A 23,420-nucleotide genomic window follows, 5' to 3' on the forward strand; every position below is an offset into this window, starting at 1 on the left:
AATACATGTTCATTTGCTGAACAGTTAGAAAATACAGATAAGAAACCTGCTCCTCCCCACAAAGACGTATATCACTCTTAAATCCAAATTCAACACCAAGACATATAACCACTGTACACATTTTGGGATATATCCTTCCAGACTTAAAAAAGTATATATATCTGTGTGTGTGTGTGTGTGTGTGTGTGTGTGTGTGTGTGTGTGTGTGTGTGTTATATATGCCTGAATGTGAGGAAATCATGAATATAAGGCTTTATGTTGTTTTTCCATTGAAAGGAAGGGCTAACCTCTTAAGCTTTTAGGGATGTTGAAGAAATAGGCAAATATCTACTTAAAATGTTTATGTAATTTAGAAACATTTTATCTTTTTGGAAAAAAAAAAAAAAGTGTATATGCGCTACTGCCTCAGTATCTGTATCGTTGCTTAAAACCACTTTGAATCTTCAGTTTTCCAGAGTACATACTGAGATACAGTGCTTTTTTGAATCTGTATTTATTTCAATCACTGATGATTTTATCTCAAGGTATAAGTACTCACTCAGATAACAACAGGAAGTTTCTTTGTACTATAGTGCATACTGCATTGCTTTTCAAAAACATTTTAATGGAAGTGAAATTCATGTAACATAAAATTAACCTTTTAAAAAAGTGAACAATTTGGTGGTATTTAGTACGTTCACAGTGCTGTACAATCACTACCTCCATGTAGCTCACATCACCCTAAAAAGAACCCCATATCCTTTAAGCAGTCATCTTCTCTTTCCCCTTCCCTCAAGCAACCACCAGTCTGCTTTCTCTTTTGATGAATTTGCCTATTCCGGAGATTTCATATAAATGGAGTCATGCAGTATATGACCTTTTGTGTCTGTCTTCTTTCACTTAGTACTGTATGTTTTCAGTGTTTATCCATGTTGTAGCATGTATCAGTACTGCATTCCTTTTTATAACTGAATGACATTCCTTTGTGTGTATATACCACAATTTCTTTATCTGTTTGTCCCTTGATGGATGTTTGGGTTTCCATCTTTTGGCTATTGTGAGTAGTGTTGCCATGAACATCTGTGTACAAGTATTGGTTTGAGCACTTGTTTTCCAGTTCTTTTGGGTATATACCTGGGAGTGGAATTGCCTGGTCATATGGTAGCTCTATATTTAACTTTTTGAAGAACTGCCAAACTCTTTTTCATAGCACCTGCTCCATTTTATATTCCCACCAGCAATGTACAAGCGTTTGTCAATTTATTTTTAATGAGGAACACAATAAGACAGGGAAAGTAAAGAGAAAGTATGTGTAGCCTTTGAGTCTATTAGAGCTTTGTATCTCAGATTTTGCCTGATGGACTTATTAAATATTTATTTAGCATCACTTCAGCACTAAGAATGAAATTTAGCTCAGGGAAATGAATCTAATCTATTTTAAGTGGTGAACAGACTAAGAAGTGATGATCAGAGGAATGAAGGAATGGAAATTTAAATAGACTAAAGTTCTTGAGGGCAAAGGCCTCATTATCTTTGTGTCTTCAGCATTTAAGAAAGTACTTGGTGTATTATAGGTTGTTTTGGGGTTCCCCAAGAGTACCCTATGTCCAGTGAATTATCTAGGACTTCAGAACTCAGCATGTGGTCATACTTATATACTAGTTTAAGGCTATAAAGCAATGTCAGCAAAGAAAAAAGGTGCATGGGATTAAGTCCAGAGGAATCTTACTCAAGCTCCCAAAAGTCCTTTCCAGTGGAGTCACAGGACATGCTTGATTCCTTCAGCGGTAAGTTGTGACAGTGTTGTCTACCAGGGAAGCTTGTTACAGACTTAGTGCTGAGATTTTTTGGCTGGGGATGGTGGTAGAGGGGGCTGTTCACATAGGCACCCTAGCCCTAGCGCATATCAAAATTCAGACTCCTAAAGGAAAGCAGGCATTAACAGGTAAGAGTCCCACTAGAAGGAGATCAGGGCCAGCAACACACATGGAGCTGTCATTTTCTGTGATAACAATTCCGTGTGCTGGAATACCTCTGGAAGGACCTCCCTGAGGCTATTTTACAGTTAACTTTTTTTTTTTTAAAATAAGTGGAGTATAGTCTAAAATAATGAAAAAAGTGTGGTATACTAAATACATAACCCAGTAAAATAGCCATTTATTATCATTATCAAGCACTGTACACTGTACATTATTGTATGTGCTGGACTTCTATACGACTAGCAGCACAGGCGGCTTGTTCACACCACATTGCACAAACATGAGTAATATTTTGTGCTATGGCAGTTATGATGTCACTATGATAGGAGATTTTTCAGCTTCATTATAATTTTTTTTTTTTTCTGAGACAGAGTTTTGCTCTGTTGCCTAGGCTCAAGTGCAGTGGCACTATCTGGGCTCATTGCAACCTCTGCCTCCTGGGTTCAAGCAATTCTCATGCCTCAGCCTCCCAAGTAGTTGGTATTATAGGCATGCACCACCACACCCGGCTAATTTTTGTATTTTAAGTAGAGACGGGGTTTTGCCATGTTGGCTAGGCTGGTCTTAAATTCCTGACTTCAGGTGATCTTCTCACCTTAGCCTCCCAAAGTATTGGGATTACAGGTGTGAGCCACTGTGCCTGACCAGCTTCGTTATAATCTTATGGGACTACCATTGTTTATGCAATCTGTATTGTCATGTGGCCTTGACCGTATATGTCACTCACAAAAAGCAACGTTTCCTTGGTCACCTTAGATGTATTCTCATTCATTCTGTCCTTGAATACTGGAATCAGTTTATAATATCACTAGTTTTTGAGGCAGAATGGCCTTTTGGCACAGATTCCTAAAGAACTGATGTAGAGTAAGCAAAGAAAATTAAAGGTTGGTTATTTTGAAATGTGCAATGTGCTGCTTTGTGGAATTTATTCCCATAGACTATAATTTCATTCTCAAGTTGTTTGCAATGGATGATATGGGGATTGGGAATGAATTTTTTTTTTTTTTTTTTTTTTTGAGATGGAGTTTCGCTATTGTTACCCAGGCTGGAGTGCAATGGCGTGATCTTGGCTCACCGCAACCTTCGCCTCCTGGGTTCAGGCAATTCTCCTGCCTCAGCCTCCTGAGTAGCTGAGATTACAGGCACGCGCCACCATGCCCAGCTAATTTTTTGTATTTTTAGTAGAGATGGGGTTTCACCATGTTGACCAGGATGGTCTCGATCTCTCGACCTCGTGATCTACCCGCCTCGGCCCCCCAAAGTGCTGGGATTACAGGCCTGAGCCACCGCGCCCGGCGGGAATGAATTCTTTTTGCGCTTCTCCTGTATGTTAAATATTGTGCCAGATAAGCTTCACCCAGTTATCTCATTGAATATCACAGCTTTTTGTGGTAGATATTCTCTGTTACGCTGTTGAGAAAATTTCGGCTCAGAGATGTTAAGGATTTTGACTGGAGTCACATAGTTAGAAAGTGACCCAGCCAGAATTCGAATCCATATCTCCGACTCCCAAGGTTCAGTTCAACATGCTGAAAGGAGTGACACACACACACACACACACACACACACACACACGTGTGTGTGTGTGTGTATATATATAATGTAACTAGTAGAGTCTGAGGTGAATAGTTTATATGACTTGAGAGTCAGGAGTTCTAAATTCTGGGTTCTCTTTCTTCTGTATCTACACAAGGTTCTTCTCTAAGTCTCAGCTTCCTCACCTGTAAAGAAAAAGATTGATTGGTTATTTCTTAGACACCTGTGACTACTATTGAAGAAATTTTAGTATGTTTCACAGTTGATCTTTGAGAACCCAGTAAATCCCTGTGTCAGATTTACCGTAAAACATACTACATATATCAGGTTGAATTAATTTTTAAAAAGTAGGGGTAGGGCTGTGCATGGTGGTTCATGCCTGTAATCCCAGCACTTTGGGAGGCTGAGACGGGCAGATCACCTGAGGGCAGGAGTTCGAGACCAGCTTTGCCAATGTGGTGAAACCCTGTCTGTACTAAAAATACAAAAAAATTAGCCAGACTTAATGGCAGTGCCTGTAATCCCAGGTACTTGGGAGGCTGAGACATGAAAATGACTTGAGCCCAGGAGACAGAGTTTGCAGTTAGCCGACATTGCACTGCTGCACTCCATCCTGGATGACAGAATGAGACTCTGTTGCCAAAAAAAAAAAAAAAAAACAGGATAAATGTGGAGGGAGTAGTGAATGTAACAAAGAACTGTCATTGATTGTCTTCATGGCGAGGTGGATGAGTTTTATTGTACTGAAGGCTTAGTTTACTAGTTAACAGTTGGGCCTCAGCCGGTCGCGGTGGCTCGTGCCTGTAATCTCAGCTCTTTGGGAGGCCGAGGCGGGATGATCACTTGAGCTTAACAGTTGACCAGCCTGGCCAACATGGTGGCAAAACCCTATCTCTACTAAAAATAAAAAATTAGCTGGGTGTGGTGGCACATGCCTGTAATCACAGCTACTCTGGAGGCTGAGGCAGGAGAATTGCTTCAACCCTGGAGGCAGAGGTTGCCGTGAGCCAAGATCATGCCATTATACTCCAGACTGGGCAACAAGAGCAAAACTCTGTCTCAAAAAACAAACAAATAAACACAGTTGGACCTCATGTTGGGACCATGTTGTTATATATTGTCAGAGTCATATCTCTTACAAGTCTTCATCTTATCTCTAGGTAGTTTGACCTCTTACGGTTTGGAAGCAGAATGATGCCCTGTGGTGGTTTAGCAATTTCTCTTCTTAAGGCCAGGCACAGTGGCTCATTCCCGTAATCTCAGCACTTTGGGAAGCCAAGTCAGGAGGATCACTTGAGGCCAAGAGTTTGAGACCAGTCTGTGCAACATAGTGAGACCTTGTCCCTACAAAAAATAAAATTAGCCGTGTGTGGTGGCACATGCCTATAGTCCCAGCTACTCAGGAGGCTGAGGTAGGAGGATCGCTTGAGCCTGTGAGGTTGAGGCTTCAGTGAACCATGTTTGTGCCACTGCACTCTAGCCCAGCCTGAGTGACAGAGTGAGACCCTGTCTGAGAAAAAAAAATTGTGTGTGTATGTGTGTGTGTGTGTGTGATACATTTGTTGATTTGTTGCAAGGATTTGTTGCAGGGATTAGTTTTTGCATGTAATAACTTACGGAATTTTACATCTTCTGTTCCTGTGGTATTCCTTTTAGGTCCCAATTCAAAAATAGGCTTAATACTTGAAAAACAGTTAGCTTGGTGCAAATAACATAGTGAAACATCCTAAGCAACTTGATTTGCTTTTTTTTTTTTTTTTTTTTTTTAAATCAGTGTGGCCTGTTTCCTTTTGTTATTAAATATATGCAAGGCGATATGAAATTCGTTTTCAGCTGGGGAGTAAGTCAATGGAAAATCTGAGCTTGTACCCATCACCCAAGTTATGTTTGTAGAAGAGAGCTTCATTTTTTTGCTTTCCCTTGCTTTTGTCTCTCTAAATTGCAGAGTGGTAAGAATTCATTTAGTTCCATTTTTATTATTCCCCTTCCATTTTGTGAAACTGGTTTGATTTTGTTAGACACAAAAGAAAGGCAAGGGATGGTTTTGTGGTCTTGTTTTGTTGTTGTTGTTTTTCTTGAGACAGGGTCTCACTCTGTTACCCAGGCTGGAGTGCTTTGGCATGATCTCAGCTCACTGCAACCTCCACCTCCCAGGTTGAAGCGATTCTTGTGCTTCACCCTCCTGAGCAGCTGGGGCCACAGGTGTGTACCACCACAACTGGCTAATTTTTGTTATTTTTGGTAGAGACCAGGTTTCACCGTGTTGGCCAGGCTGGTCTCAAACTCCTGACCTTAAGTGATCCTCCCTCCTCAGCCTCCCAAAGTATTGGGATTGCAGGCATGAGCCACCATGCCCAGCCTCAGATTTCTTTTTTTCCTTGCCTGGTCTAACTTTGTTGTGAGTTTCCAACTCAGCTCCTAGCCGACTCTCAGCAATGATAGAAGCCAGGGAGAAATAATTTGGCAGCATTATGTCTTTCTTAAGCTTCTCAGGCAACTTCATTTTGGTTAGTGTTTTATTGATCATTGCTTAGGATTTATGGCTAGTATATTATATCACAGGTATAATTTTGTATGGAAAGCAGAGCTTTTGAGCTACAGTATTGTTAAGTTCTCTTAATACCTCTCAACTATTTTTTAAATGCTGCAAAAAATAGTACCTTTTTTCCCTTCTATGTGATGTATTCTGGGTAATTTCATGAGTTTTTTTTTGTAATTTTGCCAGTATTCTGGGAAAATATGTTGACTAATCATTCAGAAATGATATTGATAATTTCCAGAAAGTATTTAGAAAAATGGCTGTAAAAATCACTCTTTGTAGTATGTATCAATTCAACATAGTACTGGAGGTCGTGTTCTAATAGTACGTTTGAAGTTACCACTCACCTCTATCCACCCCCACCACACTTTTAAAAAGATCTTCTGAAGTCCAGTAGTTAATTTTAATAGACTTTACTTATGGTATCAGTCGCATTGTCTTGTAATTTTTATGACTCTCCAAACTCCTCAAGGGCAAGGATACCAGCACCGTGTTTCTCAAATCAGTTGTTCAGTCCACTCTTACTGAATAAATGAAGGATTCTTTTGCTTAAAGAGATTTTGCAGATGTAGATGCATATAGGAGCTTCTAAGCAGTCAAAGAAGAAAATAAAAGTCAGATGCTATTTTTCTTGCGGTATATGACTTCTCTCATCATCCACTGTACATGCACAGTTCATTGGCAGTAGGGTTTTTTTGATAGTTAAGGATTTTTCTGTTGTACTTTCACATGTCCACTAACCAGAAGCTTCTAAACAGTTTTAATTGCTGAACTTAATAAAGAATCTTGTGGTTGGTGTTTTATTTCTTATGTATTTCTTTTTGATTTTGTGCAGTCTCTGTGCCAAGACAGAGTCAGTTTCATTTTTAACTTACTAGGCCAATAATGCTTGCTTATAGCCATAATGCTATTAAAACCTTTTCTTTTTGGACTTTTAACACATCTGATTTCCATCTCTTCTGTTCCAGTAGCTTTCCTTGTAATTCTATCTCTGCTTTAAATGCCAGTTATTGTTTTTATACTGATTAAAAATGCAGACTTGTATGTCATTAGATAATCATAATCATCCCTGATCAGACCAGGAGAAGCTTTCCTACTATTAGGTTGGCACAAAAGTAGTTGCAGTTTTTGCCATTGCTTTAATTTTGCACTAGCCTAGTCATTGTCATGAAGTAGTAGGCATATTGGGTATAGAATTAAGACCTGAGTCTGAAGGTATCTCAGCCACTGTCATTAGTTATATGATTATGAGCAAATCACTTAAACTGTCTGAAACTCAGTTTTGTCATCTGTAAAATGACATTTATAAAACTTGTTTTATGCGTTGTGAGGACTAAGTGAGATATATAGTTGGTCTTATACGTTATAAAGCATTAAGAAACACTGACAACAGCTTTATTCTAAGTCATGTGAATTTTACAAAATGCAAAATTTAATAAAGCATGCCCTTTCAACCTTCCACGAACCTAATTCTTCTGTGTAGAGGTAACCACTATTAGAAGTTTGTTGTGTATCTTCTTTATCTTTTCTGTGCATTTACTTACTTTTTTTTTTGAGACAGTTTCACTCCTGTTACCCAGGCTGAGTGCAATGGCGCGATCTTGGCTCACCGCAACCTCCCCCTCCTGGGTTCAGGCAATTCTCCTGCCTCAGCCTCCTGAGTGGCTGGGATTACAGGCACGTGCCACCATGCCCAGCTAATTTTTTTGTATTTTTAGTAGAGACGGGGTTTCATCATGTTGACCAGGATGGTCTCGATCTCTTGACCTTGTGATCCACCCGCCTCGGCCCCCCACAGTGCTGGGATTACAAGCGTGAGCCACCGCGCCCGGCTTACTTTTTTTTTTTTTTTTTAGAGATAGGGTCTTGCTGTACTGCCCAGGCTAGTCTCAAATTCCGGGGTTTGAATGATCCTTCTGCCTGAGCCTTCTGTGTAGCTAGTCATTTCTGCCTGAGCCTTCTGTTCTGCTGTTATTTAATATGACCTGAGATCATTCATAAAGATTTTACCTTATTTTAAAAACCTTGCATGTGGAATGTTGAAATTGTGCAACCAATAATTGATAACACTGTTACCTTGTTATTAATGGAAACTGAGGTTTTTTTTTTTTTTCCTAGTTTTTCACTGTCACAAACAACACTGTTTTGAAAATCTTTGCATATGCTTCTTTGTCTGGATAGAGATGTGAAGTTACAAGAAGGTATATGTATTCAATATTTTGATAGTAGTGTCAAATTACTTTTCATAACAGGGTCCCAATATGCTTATATTCCTACTGTTAGGTATCAGACTACCCATTTACTCATCTTTTTGCCTATTTATGGTGTTTTCATTTTTGCCAGTCTCATAAGTGAAACGTGAACGTTCTTTTAAATCTGAAAGAACGTTCATAGGCAGCATGGTTTGTGAGCACAAAAACCATAACTGAAAACAATTTAATTATTCATTAACAGGACAATGGGACGGATAAGTAATTTATTTGACATGTTTATAGTTTATAAGAGAATACTAAATGGCAATCAAAGTTAATAAAATATAGTTAAGTGCACTAGTGGAGATGAATCTTACATAGTATTGAGCAAAAATGCCAAATTATTAAGGAATACCTACGATAGGATCCATGTCTGTAAAATTCAAAATCATGCAAAATCAATGCATTTCTAAGAGACAGATATAAACAAGGAGGTCTGGAGAGTTCCAAATAGCCTTATCTGAGAGTTAATAAATAAAGAAGAGTAACGCTTTGCTATGGCAGGTGGAGGAGTAAATCCATTTACTCTGACACATCTCTGTGTAACCTATTATGACCATGTTTGCTATCGAAGTTTTTGACAATACTGGCTTATACGAATGTGCTCTTTTCCTTATAAAAAGTTTTTTGCATTGTTGAACTCCATGATTTCATGGAATATTGTTCATATATGGGATGTCATCTGGGAGTGATGAATTTCTATTAATATGCTTTTGGGGTTTTTGGTTACTTTCTTAATCATATAATTAATCCCTTTCTCAATTACAAAATGTTTGTTTTAAGGGGATAATACGGAATGATTGATTAGTAGAGATGAGAACCTGGAAAAATGGAAAGAACAGGGGCTTTGTAGTTCAGCAGACACAGATTGGCAGTTTGACTTTCCCACTCAATATCTATTACTTACTGGGTCAGTTACTTACCTTCTCTGAGTTAGTTTCCCCAATGATAGGAAATATATTTGTGTATACTGCTATATTATCTCATTGTCTCTTCCTCATATATCTCTTTCTCTTCCCTTCCATCCTAGAACTATGCTGATTAGGTGCTCAGTATCTGGTGGTTATCATCATCTTTTATCATCATCATTGTTAAAATTTGTAGGGAATGGTGTTGGAGTAAATTTATAGAATTTAGAATAAACAAAAGGCACTTGTGCATTTCGGAAGGAGTCCTTTTTCTTTTGTTAAAATCTAAACTGCATGTTTCCCCTATAAAAATCAGTATGAAAAATAGCCAATATTGCCTATAACTATAATTATTTTTAAGTAACAGATTTAATGAGATACAATCACAGACCATAAATCTCGCCTTTTTGAAGCACTTTCAGTGTTTCAGTGGTTTTTAGTATAATAATGGAGGTGTACATCCATCACTAATATCTAATTCCAGAACATTTTCATCTCCCCCCAAATAAACCTGGTTGCCATTAGCAGTCACTGCTCATTTCTTCCCACTAGTCCCTACAACCACTAATCTATTTTCTGTCTCTAAGAATATGCCTTTTCTTGACATTTCATATGAGTAGAATTATGTAATTTGTGGCCTTTTGTCTGTTTTCAAGCATGATGTTTTCAGTATTCATCTGTGTTGTATCTGTACTTTATTTTTAAAATTACTGAATAATATTCCACTATGGATGTACCATACCATACTTCATTTATCCATGCGTCAATTGATGGACATTTGGTTTTTTTTCTGCTGTTTGGTTATTATGAAATAAGGCTGCTATGAACATTCATGTACAAGATTTTATGTGGACATTTGTTTTCAGTTTTCTTAGTTATATACCCAGGTGTGGAATAGCTGGGTCGTATAACTATATTTAATATTTTGAAGGACTATTCAGCTGTTTCCAGGGCATCTGTACTATTTTACATTCCCACCCTCAGTGTAGAAGAATTCTGATTTCTCCACATCCTTGGCAGTGCTTATTGTTGTCTGACTTTTTGATTATAACCATTCTGATGAGTATGAGTTTTATCTCCATGGGATTTTGATTTGCATAATGACTTATGATATTGAGCATTTCTACATGTACTTATTGACCATTTGCATATCTCTTTTGGAGAACTGTCTGTTTAGATCTTTTGCCAGTTTTTAAGTTATTTGTCCTTTTGTTTTATGTATTTGGGATACACATTTCTTATCAAACATATGACTTGCAAATATTTTCTCCCATTCTGTGGGTTATCTTTTTATTGACTTGATGGTATCCTTTGAAGCACAAAACATAATTTCAATGCTTTTTTTCCCCATAGAAGTGGGATCTCACCAAATTGTCCAGGCTGGTCTCGAACTGAGCTGAAGAGATCCTCTTACCTTGTCTTTCTAAAGTGCTGGGATTATAGGTGTAAGTCACTGCACCTAATCTTTTTTTTTTTTTTAATTTTTTTTTTTTTTTTTTTTAGAGATGTGGTCTCACTTTATTGTTCCAGGCTAGGGTGCAGTGGTGTGATCATCGTTTACTGAGGCCTCAAACTCCCAGGCTCAGGCAATCTTCCTGTCTCAGCCTCTCCTGAATAGCTAGGACAGCAGGTGTGTGCCACCATACCGAGCTATTTTTTGAAAATTTTTTGTAGAGATGGGATTTCACTGTAGTACCCAGGGTGGTCTTAAACTCCTGGCCTCAAGCAATTCTCCTGCCTTGACCTCCCAAAGTGCTGAGATTACAGGCATGAACCACTGCACTCAGCCAAAAGTTTTAAATTTTGATGACGTCTAATTTATTTGTTTTCCTTTGTCAGTTGTGCTTTTGGTGTCATATTGAAGAAACTGTTGTCTAATCAAAGGGCATGAAGATTTACTCCTATCTTTTTAAAGAGTTTTATGGTTTTAGACATGCTCTATTTTGAGTTAATTTTGTTTATAGTGTGGGGTAGGGTTCCAACTTCATTCTTTTACATGTGGATCCATTGACTTTCTTGGCATTCTTTTCAAAAATCAGCTAGCCATAACTGTAAGAGTGTGTTTCTGGCCTCTCAGTTGTATTCTGTTGGTTTATGTCTCTATCCTTATGTCAGTATTAACACTCTCTTGATTATTGTTGCTTTGTAGTAAACTTTGGCATTAGGAAGTGTGAATTCTTCAACTTTTTTCTTCTTTTGCCAGATTGTTTTGGTACCCGTAATTTTTTTAAAGGCAGTTATCCTCAGTGTCTTTCTTTGAGGAGACCGTGAATATTAAAATGTCCAAAACAAGAATATAGGAATAGATAAAGAGAACTTGGATTGTCTGTGATTGCATCAGTGACTGAATTCCTACACATTTTCTGGTTATTTATCTTCATTTATTTATTTAAACACTATTTTGGGTGTCTGCATGTGTTAAATACTGTGCTAGATCTCAGGGAAACCATGGTGAACAAGACACAGGGTCTCTGCAGTGAGCTTAAGTTGTCTTCTGACTTTCATGCTTTTGACTGTCAAATATCTGAATATAGTCAGCCTACCAATTAGTGAAAAGTTTACTCTATTGTCATGTTCAAAAGTCCTATCAATGAAAATTTCTTTTAGGCTGTTCTGCTAATAGGAATAGAAGTACAAATGAATGGAAGAAGAGGATGAATAAGTAGCAATGTTGAGTGCTTTGACAATTACAAAAGCACTGTATGTTCTCATTTACTCCTTTGTGTACACATGTATCTTCCCTCATTTAAAGGTTCCCTTGAAAGCAAGGGGCTTATTGTTATTCAACTTTTTTACTCCATCAGTCAACTAACAGTGCTTGGAAATTTTTAATACTAGTGTATATTAACTGAATGATTGAATGGGTCGAGTCAGCTGGAAATGAGTGCTCATGTTATATGACCTTATACTAAATTAGGGTTTGTATAGCTTTTATTAGCTATCATCTTTGCCTTCAAGGATCTTGATTTAGTGGTTTACAGTGAAGATGAGACAGATACTCCACATGATATACCTTTAAAAAAAGATTAATTGGAATAATAAATAACATAAAAAGTAAACTGCATAAATAAACTAAATAAATATTAAATATTACAAGGAGTCACTTGAATCCATAGGATGATATAGAGCAGTAGAGAAAGTCTTGAAAAGAGGTTGAATTTCATCCAGATTTCAAAGAACTGAGGGGATAAAATAAATAAAAAGTGAAAACTGAGGGGAAACAGGTTGATAGAGATGACAAGACTTTTCTGGGTCAAGAGGCAGTTCTCAGCAGGGTTGGTACTTGTCCCCTTTCTATCCAGGGGACATTTGGAAATAAACCAAATGGTTAGCCTAGTATTTAGGGGTGCTGTGGCTTACCACGAGTTGGGACTAGGGATGCTGAGGTCCTGCATTGTATGATGAAGTTAGGAATTACTCTGACCCCAGTCTCAGTAGCACCCTGCCTCAGATATACTGGGAAGGAAACACATTTAGCTGCATAAGGAGGAAAATAATTTTTATGAGTAGTGCTCCTAAGCAAATACTGTTTTTGTTTTTGCCATGGTAGAGGCTTAACAAGGAGATATATACACTTTAGCTGTATTCCGCAGCTAAAGGAACATTTTAGGAACCAAGGCAGGAATTTGTAATTGATCAGTTTGGATGACTTTGATTATTCTTAATATTTCTTTCCTCTCATAGTTTGGTATTTTTCTTGTCTTTCTCATAGAACGAGCCTCTGACTCCAGGTTATCATGGATTCCCAGCGCGGGACAGCCAGGTTGGTATCTGCTGTTTGTAACTCAAGAGGATGTATGTGTGTGGTGTGTTCCATCAAAGGGCTGCTATGATAGAGGGCATTTCCTGAAATTACTTATTTTGAGAGGGAATGTGGCTGGTTTCAGCAATGAATTTACATATGTAAATTAAGCGGTTTTAAATTCTGTAAGTATTATGTTATTAAAATTGTGGATATTATAAGAGAAAATAATCAGTCAAGCACAGTAATGATTGCTTTTGTATTTTCTTTCTAGGCTACATAATAGTTTTTTGACCTGGTTTTCTTGATGCTTCATAATTCTGAATGCTGGAGTTGTCTCTTTATTACCTGCCAGTTAGCCCCAGTGCCTGCACAGATTTTTTGAGTCCTTGTAATGATCTGTAGCAAGAAAATTCCATTCTCCTCCCTGGGGGAATTCAGCCTTATGGTTTTAATCAGGGAAGGAGGCTTGCTTGAGAAAGTGAAGTTTCTGCTGCCTTTCTTTGTTAGATGGGAGGATGACTGGAAAAGCTCAGGCCCTATTATGAGTCAGAGCAGAACTGCTTCCTATGAAGAACCACACCCTCAGTACGGTTTAGGCAAGTGTATAAATGCCTTCCCTATCTTTTTGGTGTTTGAAGACTTGAGCACATGACCTTGAAGAATAGTTAGGTTTGAAGAATGGGTAACACTTCCTCTTCGAGAAATGGTGTAGCTTAAATCACCTTGCCTCTGAAAGAAATTTGTCTTCTTGCTGTTTGGGGATATTGACATTCTTCAGGAGATTTGAAAGGGTAGCTCCTAGAAATATCTTTGAATGCCATTATTCCTTACAGGGTTGTTAAAAAAAAGTTACCATTGTTATACTTGCCCAAGGGATATGAGTTATAGTGCTAAATGAAAGAGTTCATAGTGTCCTTTCCAGAAGTTCATTGAATCTCATCAGAGCTCCTGAAGCTGATCTTAAAAAACAGGATGGTCGGCTGGGTGCGATGGCTCATGCCTGTAATCCCAGCACTTTGGGAGGCCAAGGTGGGGGGATCACGAGGTCAGGAGTTTGAGACCAGCCTGGCCAACATAGTGAAACCCCGTCTCTACTAAAAGTACAAAAATTGGCCAGCTGTGGTGGCACACACCTGTAATCTCAGCGACTCAGGAGGCTGAGGCAGGAGAATTGCTTTTGAACCCGGGAGGTGGAGGTTGCAGTGAGTTGAGACCACGCCACTGCACTCCAGCCTGAGTGACAGAGCGAGACTTGGTCTCAGAAAAAAAAAATAGGATGGCTGATAATCTATATAATCAATAGTCACTTGTTTGGAGGCCTTTCAGATTTGAAAGTATGCGTCCAATTCTTACACTTTTGGTGCTGAGTTGATGTCAGACTGGCTCCAGATAGGGCATGGAAAGAAGTGTTGTTATCTCTGTATTCATCTCCCATTGAGTTCATCACTGTTAAAATTGAAGATGGAAGCTTTTGGTAATAGATAGGGCCATTTACTCCAAATCTAAAGAGAATACAATGATTTATTTATTTTTCTTTCCGGTTTGTGTCTGTCCTAGAGCTTCTATAAGCTGGGAAGCTTATTCCTTTTGATAGAACTTTTATATCTTAGTCATGTAGCAGAAAAAAATTCTCATACCTGGTGACCCCCCACAGAGATTCTGATTGGGTGGGTGTAAGATTGGGCTTACCCATTCAAATATTTATAAGCCCCAAAGGTGATTCTGCTATGTATGAGGTTGAGAACTGCAATCCTATGGGCTGCTTTAAAAGCAGTGGCAGTTTCTGTTTTATCCTGTACTTTTCACCTAGAACATGTAATAAAGGTGTCATGGTTAGTCTCTTAATCTAGGCTTGCAAACTAATGCAGTTATTTTATTTTTTTATAAAATGTTGCTTATTCTGGATCTAGTAAGGTAAGCTAATTGATGTAAAGTATGGAAATAGACTTACGGAGTTTAAAAGACTGAAAGGGTACTGTATAATGCTGTGTTCTTCCTGTGTGGATTACAGATCAATAAGGAGCTAAGCAAAAGGAGTTAATAGGAATTTATTAAAGCCTTAAAAAGTAGTCTCTTTAATTGTACCTACTTAATTTTTTTTCTTTCTTTTGCAGCAGGGGCCCACTTCTGTAACTTGCACATTGATTACTAATGCTATCTCTGCTGCAGGCCTGTTGCAGACCCTTTGCCATGGTTTAAAGCTGCTAATTTACTTTGAGGCACATTCTAATGGTGACAGGCTTATTTTAGTTTATTTTCTTGGGCTTTATTTTGTACTGTGGTTGGATCTTTGAATTAGAGATCTTAGCAGTGCAAATAGGCGAATATTGAATAGCTGCTTGTTGTACCTGATGAATACAGAATCCAAATGAGTACTGCTAATTAATGCGCCTAACCTTGTGAACTCTCACTTTGTGCTTTGAGATTTGGGAGGCATTTATCAGCGTGAAACACTGGTCGCTGAACAGTCTGAGCTGGCGGAAATAGAACTTGTGATCTTTGTATCTCCTCAGCATGGTTTTAGCTCAGCAAATCAAGGAACTGGGGAATGGGGTTATGGTGAATTTTAATTGTGACTTTATTTACTTTCCCTTTTTTGTTACTGGTTTGTTTGTTTGGTTTGTTTTTTGAGACAGAGTCTTGCTCTGCCACCCAGACTGGAGTGCAGTGGTATGAACATGGCTCACTGCAGCCTTGACCTCCTGGGCTCAAGTGATCCTCCCTCCTCAGACTCCTCAGTAGCTGGGACCACAGGTGTGTGCCACCACACCCGGCCTGTTTGCTTTCCTTATTCTTTAGCTGTTCCTTTCTAAATAGGTAAGAACCATCCACAGACAAGATTCTTATCAGTGGTTGAATGGTGATTTTAAAAGAGGTAACTCTTTTGATTGTTGTGGAGCACTTTCATCAGTTATTTCTCATCTTATTCTCCCAACCACCCCTTTTGAAGTAGATGAGACAAATATTTCCTTTGGAAAGATAAGGAAATTGAAGAACACTGAGGTAAGTGACTTATCCAAGGCAACAACTGAAGTAAGTAGATGAATAAGAATTGAAACTTGTCTTCTGTCTGAGGGTTCTTTTCTCTGTACTGGAGAATTATTGATTGACCAGAGGAAAATGTGGTCATCTGTGAATGTGCCCATTCACTCACTCACATTATTTTATTTACCATGTCGGGGCTTCATAGACTTGTTCAAGCTCAACCATAGATATAGAAGTCCATGACTCCTGATTAAAGATTGTTACTACTAAATTTGTTAGCACCAAGTGTACCAGCATTTTACTTTTTAAGTGACTCTTTTATCATGTTTTATACAGTCCCAATAGCACATTTGAATTAGAAGTCTGAAGGAAAGGAGCAGGGAAAACCACCGGCCACCTCTTGCATTTTTATGCAAGGTAACCTCAGCCTTCTTTCTTAATCTATTAAGAAGCTTTATGGGATGACTCCATTGCTTTTATAAAGCATTCTAAGCATTTCGCTATACCTGCTAATGTGGTTTCTCTATGGAAGTGGAGGAGACAAACATTGTTCTAGTTTTGCCTAAGTGAAAACTAGTTCAGAAAAGTGAGAAATTTTATCCAAGGCCACGCAGGGCCAAGTGCAGTGGCTTACATCTATAATAGCAATACTTTGGGAGGCCAAGGCTGGAGGATTGTTTGAGCTCAGGAGTTGGAGACCAGCCTGGGCAACATAGCAAGACCTTGTCTCTACTAAAAATAAAAACAAATCAGCCAGATGTGGTGGTGTGTGCCTGTAGTCCCAGCTACTTGGGAGGCTGAAGTGGGAGGATTGCTTGAGCCTGTGAGATTGAGGCTGCAGTGAGCTATGATTGTGCCACTGCACTCCAGCCTGGGCGACAGAGCAAGATCCTGTCTGAAAAATAAATGAATAAATAAATAAGACCAGGCAGGATTTTAGATTGATGATACAATGTAGTAGTTTAGATTCCTAGTTGACTGTTTCTTTGTGATTTATGTTCAGTGCTTAGGAGTGTTCTCAGACTTTGATTAAGGCTAGAATGTTTCATGGATTTGCAGTATTTTTAAAGTAGGAGAATACTTGTGTACATGAGCTTTAGGGTTTTTATATAAGAAGAGCTTAAGAGCAGCAATCTGATTAGAAGAGGGCTTTGTTCTGTACAGCAAGATTACTGTTTTTGCTAAGATTGTTTATCTGAGATGGCTCTTAGGGGTTTCCTGGAAAGTGATGGGGGTCCTAAGGCCCGCCCCTCACTCTTTCTTGGTGCAACAACTTTATGTCTGCTATAAATAAGGTGACTATATAAACTTTAGCATTCAAGTTGGGCACTTTTGAGAATAAAAAGTGATGCCGATAATTAGTTTCAAACAGTTCCAGGTAAACCGGGATGTATGGGCATCCTTCTATAATTAAAGAAATACAGTCAGTGTTTTCTTAACCAGTGTGATCAGAACTAGTAGGCCATGGGTTAATCTAAATAATTGGTTGAAGTGGGGAAATACTTTAAATTTTAAAATAAAAATTAAAAGTGCTTGGGGATGAATAGGAGAGAGTTGTTTACTAGTGTTAGGTGGTCTAAGAATGCTAAAAGCTTTCCTTTATTAGACTTAGGAACTGGAGAGCATTAGTTAATTTAACCAATTTTAATTGATTAAAAGAGCTTATACTTTAATCAACCATAGGGAAGACTTACTTTTATTGCATCAATTTTGTATCTCCTTAGTGGCTACTTGGCTAAATTTTGTTTTCTGGTTTTAGAGTTAACTCAGTTTGGGGAATGGGTAGGGAGGAGGATTAGAGCAGACACACACAAACTAGAGATAATTTGTTTTGCTTCATTGGGGTGGTCTAACCAAGTAAGGGATGTTCAGCAGTGGGGATACTTGGAAAACTTAAGTGTTGAAAATAGTACTGATAGTAGTATCTCAGCATAGTCCTTTTTTCTTAGAACCCTAAATTGTGGCACATTTCATTGTTGAAAGCTTGAATTGTATGGGAGTGAAGCATTACCCTTAACATTTGAGATTAAAGAGAGTACAGAATCCTGCTTGGCTTCAGGTTCGGGTCACCTACAGGACTGGGAATATTAGTAAATTGTAAAAACCTATATCAGCTGGGCATGGTGGCTCATGCTCATAATCCCAGTATTTTGGGAGGCTGAGGTGGTCAAATTGCATGAGCTCAGGAGTTCGACACCAGCCTGGGCAACATGGTGAAACCTTGTCTCTGCTAAAAATACAAAAAATTAGCCGAGTGTGGTGGTGTGTGCCTGTAGTCCCAGCTACTCCGGAGGCTGAGGCAGGAGAATCACTTGAATGTCGGAGCTGGAGATTGCAGTGAGCTGAGATCGCACCACTGTACTCAAGCCTAGGAGACAGAGCGAGACTCCAGCTCAAAAAAGAAAAAAATTATCTGTGTATGGTGGCGTGCTCCTGTAATCCCAACTACTCTACTCAGGAGGCTGAGGCAGGAGAATTGCTGGAACCCAGGAGGTGGAGGCTGCAGTGAGCCAAGGTCATGCCACTGCACTCCAGCTTGGGCAACAGAGTGACACTCTATCTCAACAACAACAAAAAAAAAACAAAAAAAACCGTAATGTTTACACCTATGGTTATAAACTGTTTTATTTCTTCCTTATGAGTAAGTACACCTTTTTATTATTTTCCCTGTCTTATTGCACTGGCTAGAATTGCAAGTATTATGTGGGTTAGGAGTGGTGAGAGAGAATGTTTTTGCCTTGTTTCTTAGCATGAGGAAAGCTTTCATTATTTCATCATTAAAAATTAAGCTATAGTGTTCTATTTGTTTATTAATTGATGAATAAAAATGTATATAGTTTTGGTACACAAGATCCCAACTGATATCTGTTAAGTAGTTTATAGTTTACAAAACACTCCTGTGTATATCAGTTTCTATCTTTACAATAGTTCAGTCAGGTAGATTGGGCTTTATTATCCCTGTTTTATAGATAACAACACCAAAGCACAGAGACTGTCAAATCAATCTCCCAGTCTTACTTACATAGGTGGTAAGTGAAGAATTGGTCTTGAATCCCAATTTTCAGCTTCCGTGTCTTGTATTTCCCTTTTGTATTTTTCTGTCAGTGCCTCTATGAATATGAATGTTCTTTTGCTGGTGTGACAAGATAAGATATTCTGAAATCTTTGGCGTATGTAGCAGCATGAAGTCTTCATATGACCTGAAAGTCCCTTGAATAACCTATTTGTCAAGTTTTCTCTCTGTCTTGTTTGTTAAAATAGCTTATGATCTAAAATTTATCTGTTTGTATTTTAAATAAAAAGAAAAATGTCATGTTGTCATTCTTTGATTTTTTTTTTTTTGAGACAGTCGCCCAGGCTGGAGTGCAGTGGCACGATCTTGGCTCACTCCTGGGTTCAAGTGATTCTTCTGCCTCAGCCTCCTGAGTAGCTGGGATTACAGACACGTGCCACCAAGCCTGGCTAATTTTTCTATTTTTAGTAGAGGTGGGGTTTCACCATGTTGGCCAGGCTGGTCTCAAACTCCTGACCTTAGGCGCTCCATTCACCTCGGCCTCTCAAAGTGCCAGAATTACAGATGTGAGACACCACACCAGGCCCATTCTTAAAAAATGCTTGTCAGTGACTTCTCAAAATTATAATTGTTTCTTCAGTTTTCTAAAATTCTGTTGAAAGACACAATATGGATATGTTCCTTTGATTAGCAGAAATAAGTGGGAACATCAAAGGAGATGCATAAGTTGGCAAATATAACATAGACAATAATAGATTTACATTCAGAGTGGCAGCCTTACTTTTAATATAGAGGATAAATTTTAAATGACCTAAGAGTTTTTTTTCTTAAAAAGTATTTTCCTTCCTCAAGAATTTTTTTCTTTTTTCTAACCAGTTTTTTTTTTCATGGGTAGAAAAATGAACTTTATTTTAGTCAAATTTTTACAATGAACTTTCAAGGCTTTTAGTTGTTTTTATTGGGAACTGTGGACAACAGCAAATACATCTTCCATAGTACTCATTTGGCTTGGCTGAAGAAATGATGACTACTTTTCTTCCTTCGGGGATAGTGGTGGAATGGAGGATATGGTAAGGGTGTTCAGATTCTTGCTTAGTGCTTTTGAGCTTAAAAAAAAGACTGTAATCCCAAGGAAGCAGTAGCTTTTATGTCATGACCCAGTACACAAACATACGTGTATGTTGACTATAACTTAGAATTAGTCTTGCCAAATGCTGCTTATCTTTACCATGTTCTAAGTACTAGGGTATATTCTGTCCCATTCAAAAAATTATTGATTGTGACCAATGATTGACCAAAATTGATCTCTGCTGGATTTTTCCTGGACCCATTATTGGATTACAACCTGCTAGAAAAACATTATTCTAATACTTACTGTCCTTAAAAATGCAACCTTAAAGAAACCCCATTCCTTTATTTTTTGAGATGGGATCTCACTTTGTCACCTAGGATGGAGTGCAGTGGCACAATCTCTGCTCATTGCAACCCTCGTCTCCCAGGCTCAAGCGATCCTCACACCTCAGCCTCCTGAGTAGCTGGGACCACAGGTGTGCGCCTCCATGTCCAGCTAATTTTTGTATTTTTGGTAGAGGTGGGCTTTCACCATGTTGCCCAGGTTGGTCTTGACCTCCTGAGTTCAGGCGATCCACACGCATCAACCTCCCAAAGTGGTGGGAATACTGGTGTAAGCCTCTGTGCCTGGACACAAGAAACCCCATACCTTTTAGCAGTCACTCCCCTACTTTCCATCTCTCCACCCAAGCTCTAAGGCCCCCCAACTGGAGACTGGATTAAAATGACTGGTTCAGAAGTTAAATGTTACTGCTTCTGTATCTACAATCTATAAGAATTTTCTTTCTGATCCTCTTTTTTTCCTTAACCAAACATACTTTTGCTTTGCTCTTAAATTACAGGAGGTGGGAAATTGCTTCTTTTCTTACTATTAGGTGGTCTAGAACCCCACTTTTAGCCTTTGTGCAAAGCTTTTTCAAACGATTGCTCCTCTCCAACATCTGACCTCAAGTCACCTATCAGTAGTTTAGGTCCTTCTGTGGTGTTTGTTGTCCTTAACACCCTCTAGTGGATGAAGGTCTGGTATATGCTCTATAGTGTCTAGCATTCTTTTAGTACTTTTCTTGACCCATGTAATCAGCTTTACTATTACATTTTTAGATCATTTCATTTTGCAAACTGTTCAAAATCTTTTCACTCCTGGGAAGGACCATTTTATTTCTTCTGCTGCTCACTGCCGTGCTAAATAATATGCTTATTCTGCTGTTGCTTGATTTGTCCGATTTTTGGCACTATTCTTTGGCTTCCTACTGTTGAAGATGATAAATTAGTGGTATTTTTTTTTTTTTTTTTTTTTTTTTGGAGACAGAGTTTCACTCTTGTTACCCAGACTGGAGTGCAATGGCGCGATCTTGGCTCATCGCAACCTCCGCCTCCTGGGTTCAGGCAATTTTCCTGCCTCAGCCTCCTGAGTAGCTGGGATTACAGGCACGCGCCACCATGCCCAGATAATTTTTTATATTTTTAGTAGAGACGGGGTTTCACCGTGTTGACCAGGATGGTCTCGATCTCTTGACCTTGTGATCCACCTGTCTCGGCCTTCCAAAGTGCTGGGATTACAGGCTTGAGCCACCGTGCCCGGAGTATTATTTTATTTTATTTTTATTTTTTGAGACAGAGTCTCGCTCTGTTGCCCAGGCTGGAATGCAGTGGTGCAGTCTTGGCTCACTGCAACCTCTGCCTCCTGGGTTCAAGTGATTCTCCTGCCTCAGCCTCCTGAATAGCTGGGATTACAGACACACACCACCAAACCCAACTAATTTTTGTGTTTTTAGTAGAGACGGGGTTTCTCCATGTTGGCCAGGCTGATCTGGAACTCCTGACCTTAAGGAATCTGCCTGCTTTAACCTCCCAAAATGCTGGGATTACAGGCATGAGCCACTGCGCCTGGCCAGAAATTAGCAGTTTTATAGACCTCCTCTTTCCTTCTAATAAAGCCATTTTTTTTAGTCAAATCAGTATTTACTGATTTATGAATACATAATAATTTTATTATGACTATTTAAATATTTTATATCCAAACAAAATATTATTACTTTCTCTTATGTATTTGTTTCCCCTGGAGTTACTAAATATATAGAAAAAATAAATATAAATATGTATTTGGCAATTGCTTTTTAAAAAGCTGTATGGCTGGACACAGTGTCTCATGCCTGTAATCCCAGGGTTTTGGGAGGCTGAGGCAGGGGTATCACTTGAGGTCAGGAGCTCAGAACCAGCCTGGCCAACATGGGGAAACTCCATCTCTACTAAAAAAAAAAAAAAATTAGCAGGGAATGGTGGCAGGTGCCTGTAATCCCAGCTATTCAGGAGCTGAGGCATGAAAATTGCTTAAACCCAGGAGACAGAGGTTGCAGTGAGCCAAGATCACACCACTGCAAGCCTGGGTGACAGAGCAAGACTCTGTCTCCCAAAAAAAAAAAGTTCTATTAAGATGTCATTTTTATACCTAAAATTTATCCAATATAAAAGATTTATTCAGTGATGTTTGGTAAATATATAGAGTTGTGCCACAGTCCAGTTTTAGTACATTTCTATCATTCCTCTAAATTCTTTCAAATTCTTTTGTAGTCATTCCTTGCTCCCTCTCCAATCCTCTCTCTCTTCCCCAGCAACCACTGCTCTGCTTTCTGACTTAAAAAATTGTCCCTTTTGGGCTGGGTGTGGTAGCTCACGCCTGTATCCCAGCACTTTGGGAGGCCGAGGCAGGAGGATCACTTGAGCCCAGGAGTTCAGGACCAGCCTGGGCAACACAGTAAGACCTGGTCTCAAAAAAAAAAAAAAAAAAGTTTCTTTTGGACTTTTTATATAAATAGAATTATATGATACATGTAGTCTTTGGCATGTGATTTGTTGTAATTAGCATAATGTTTTCAAGGTTCATCTAGGTTGTAGTATGTGTCACTGTATCTTTTTTTTGCTAAATAATATTTTATTGTAGGGATGTATTACCTTTTGTTTATTTGTTTACCAGTTGATAGATATTTGTATTGTTTCCAGTTGGCTGTTATGAATAGTGCTGATATGAACAATTATGTGTGTTGACATCTTTTAATTTCTCTTGGGTAGATTTCTAGGAGTGAAATTACTGAGGCAATGGTAATCTCATGCATAATTTCTTCTTTTTAAGAGAAATGAAGCCGGGTGTGGTGGCTCATGCCTGTACTCCCAGCACTTTGGGAGGCCAAGGCAAGTGGACTACTTGAGACCAGGAGTTAGAAACCAGCCTAGTTAATCCATTGAAATCCCATTTCTACTAGAAATACTAAAATAAAATAATAATAAGAGAAATGAGGTCGCCAATGCTGGAGTGTGGTGGTGCGATTGTAGTTCAATTTAGCTTTGAACTCCTGCCTCAAGTGATCCTCCTGTCTCAGCCTCCCTATGTAGCTGGTATTACAGGCTTGAGACAC

General features: G+C 38.7%; 1 protein-coding gene across 30 annotated transcripts in view; it reads left to right on the top strand.

The window, feature by feature from the left end:
• The window catches only part of RBFOX2 (RNA binding fox-1 homolog 2), a 284,620-nt gene that overhangs the window by 76,151 nt on the left and 185,049 nt on the right, over window positions 1-23,420 (top strand). For 28 of the 30 annotated variants that reach the window (XM_074390856.1, XM_074390857.1, XM_074390858.1 and 25 more), the window contains exon 2: window positions 12,906-12,956. In XM_074390856.1, the coding sequence (XP_074246957.1) occupies window positions 12,906-12,956 (51 nt within the window). The other 2 variants (XM_074390868.1, XM_074390867.1) reach the window with 2 other exon arrangements.

The sequence above is a fragment of the Saimiri boliviensis genome, chromosome 21 (assembly GCF_048565385.1).
Source record: "Saimiri boliviensis isolate mSaiBol1 chromosome 21, mSaiBol1.pri, whole genome shotgun sequence".
Taxonomy (NCBI): domain Eukaryota; kingdom Metazoa; phylum Chordata; class Mammalia; order Primates; family Cebidae; genus Saimiri; species Saimiri boliviensis.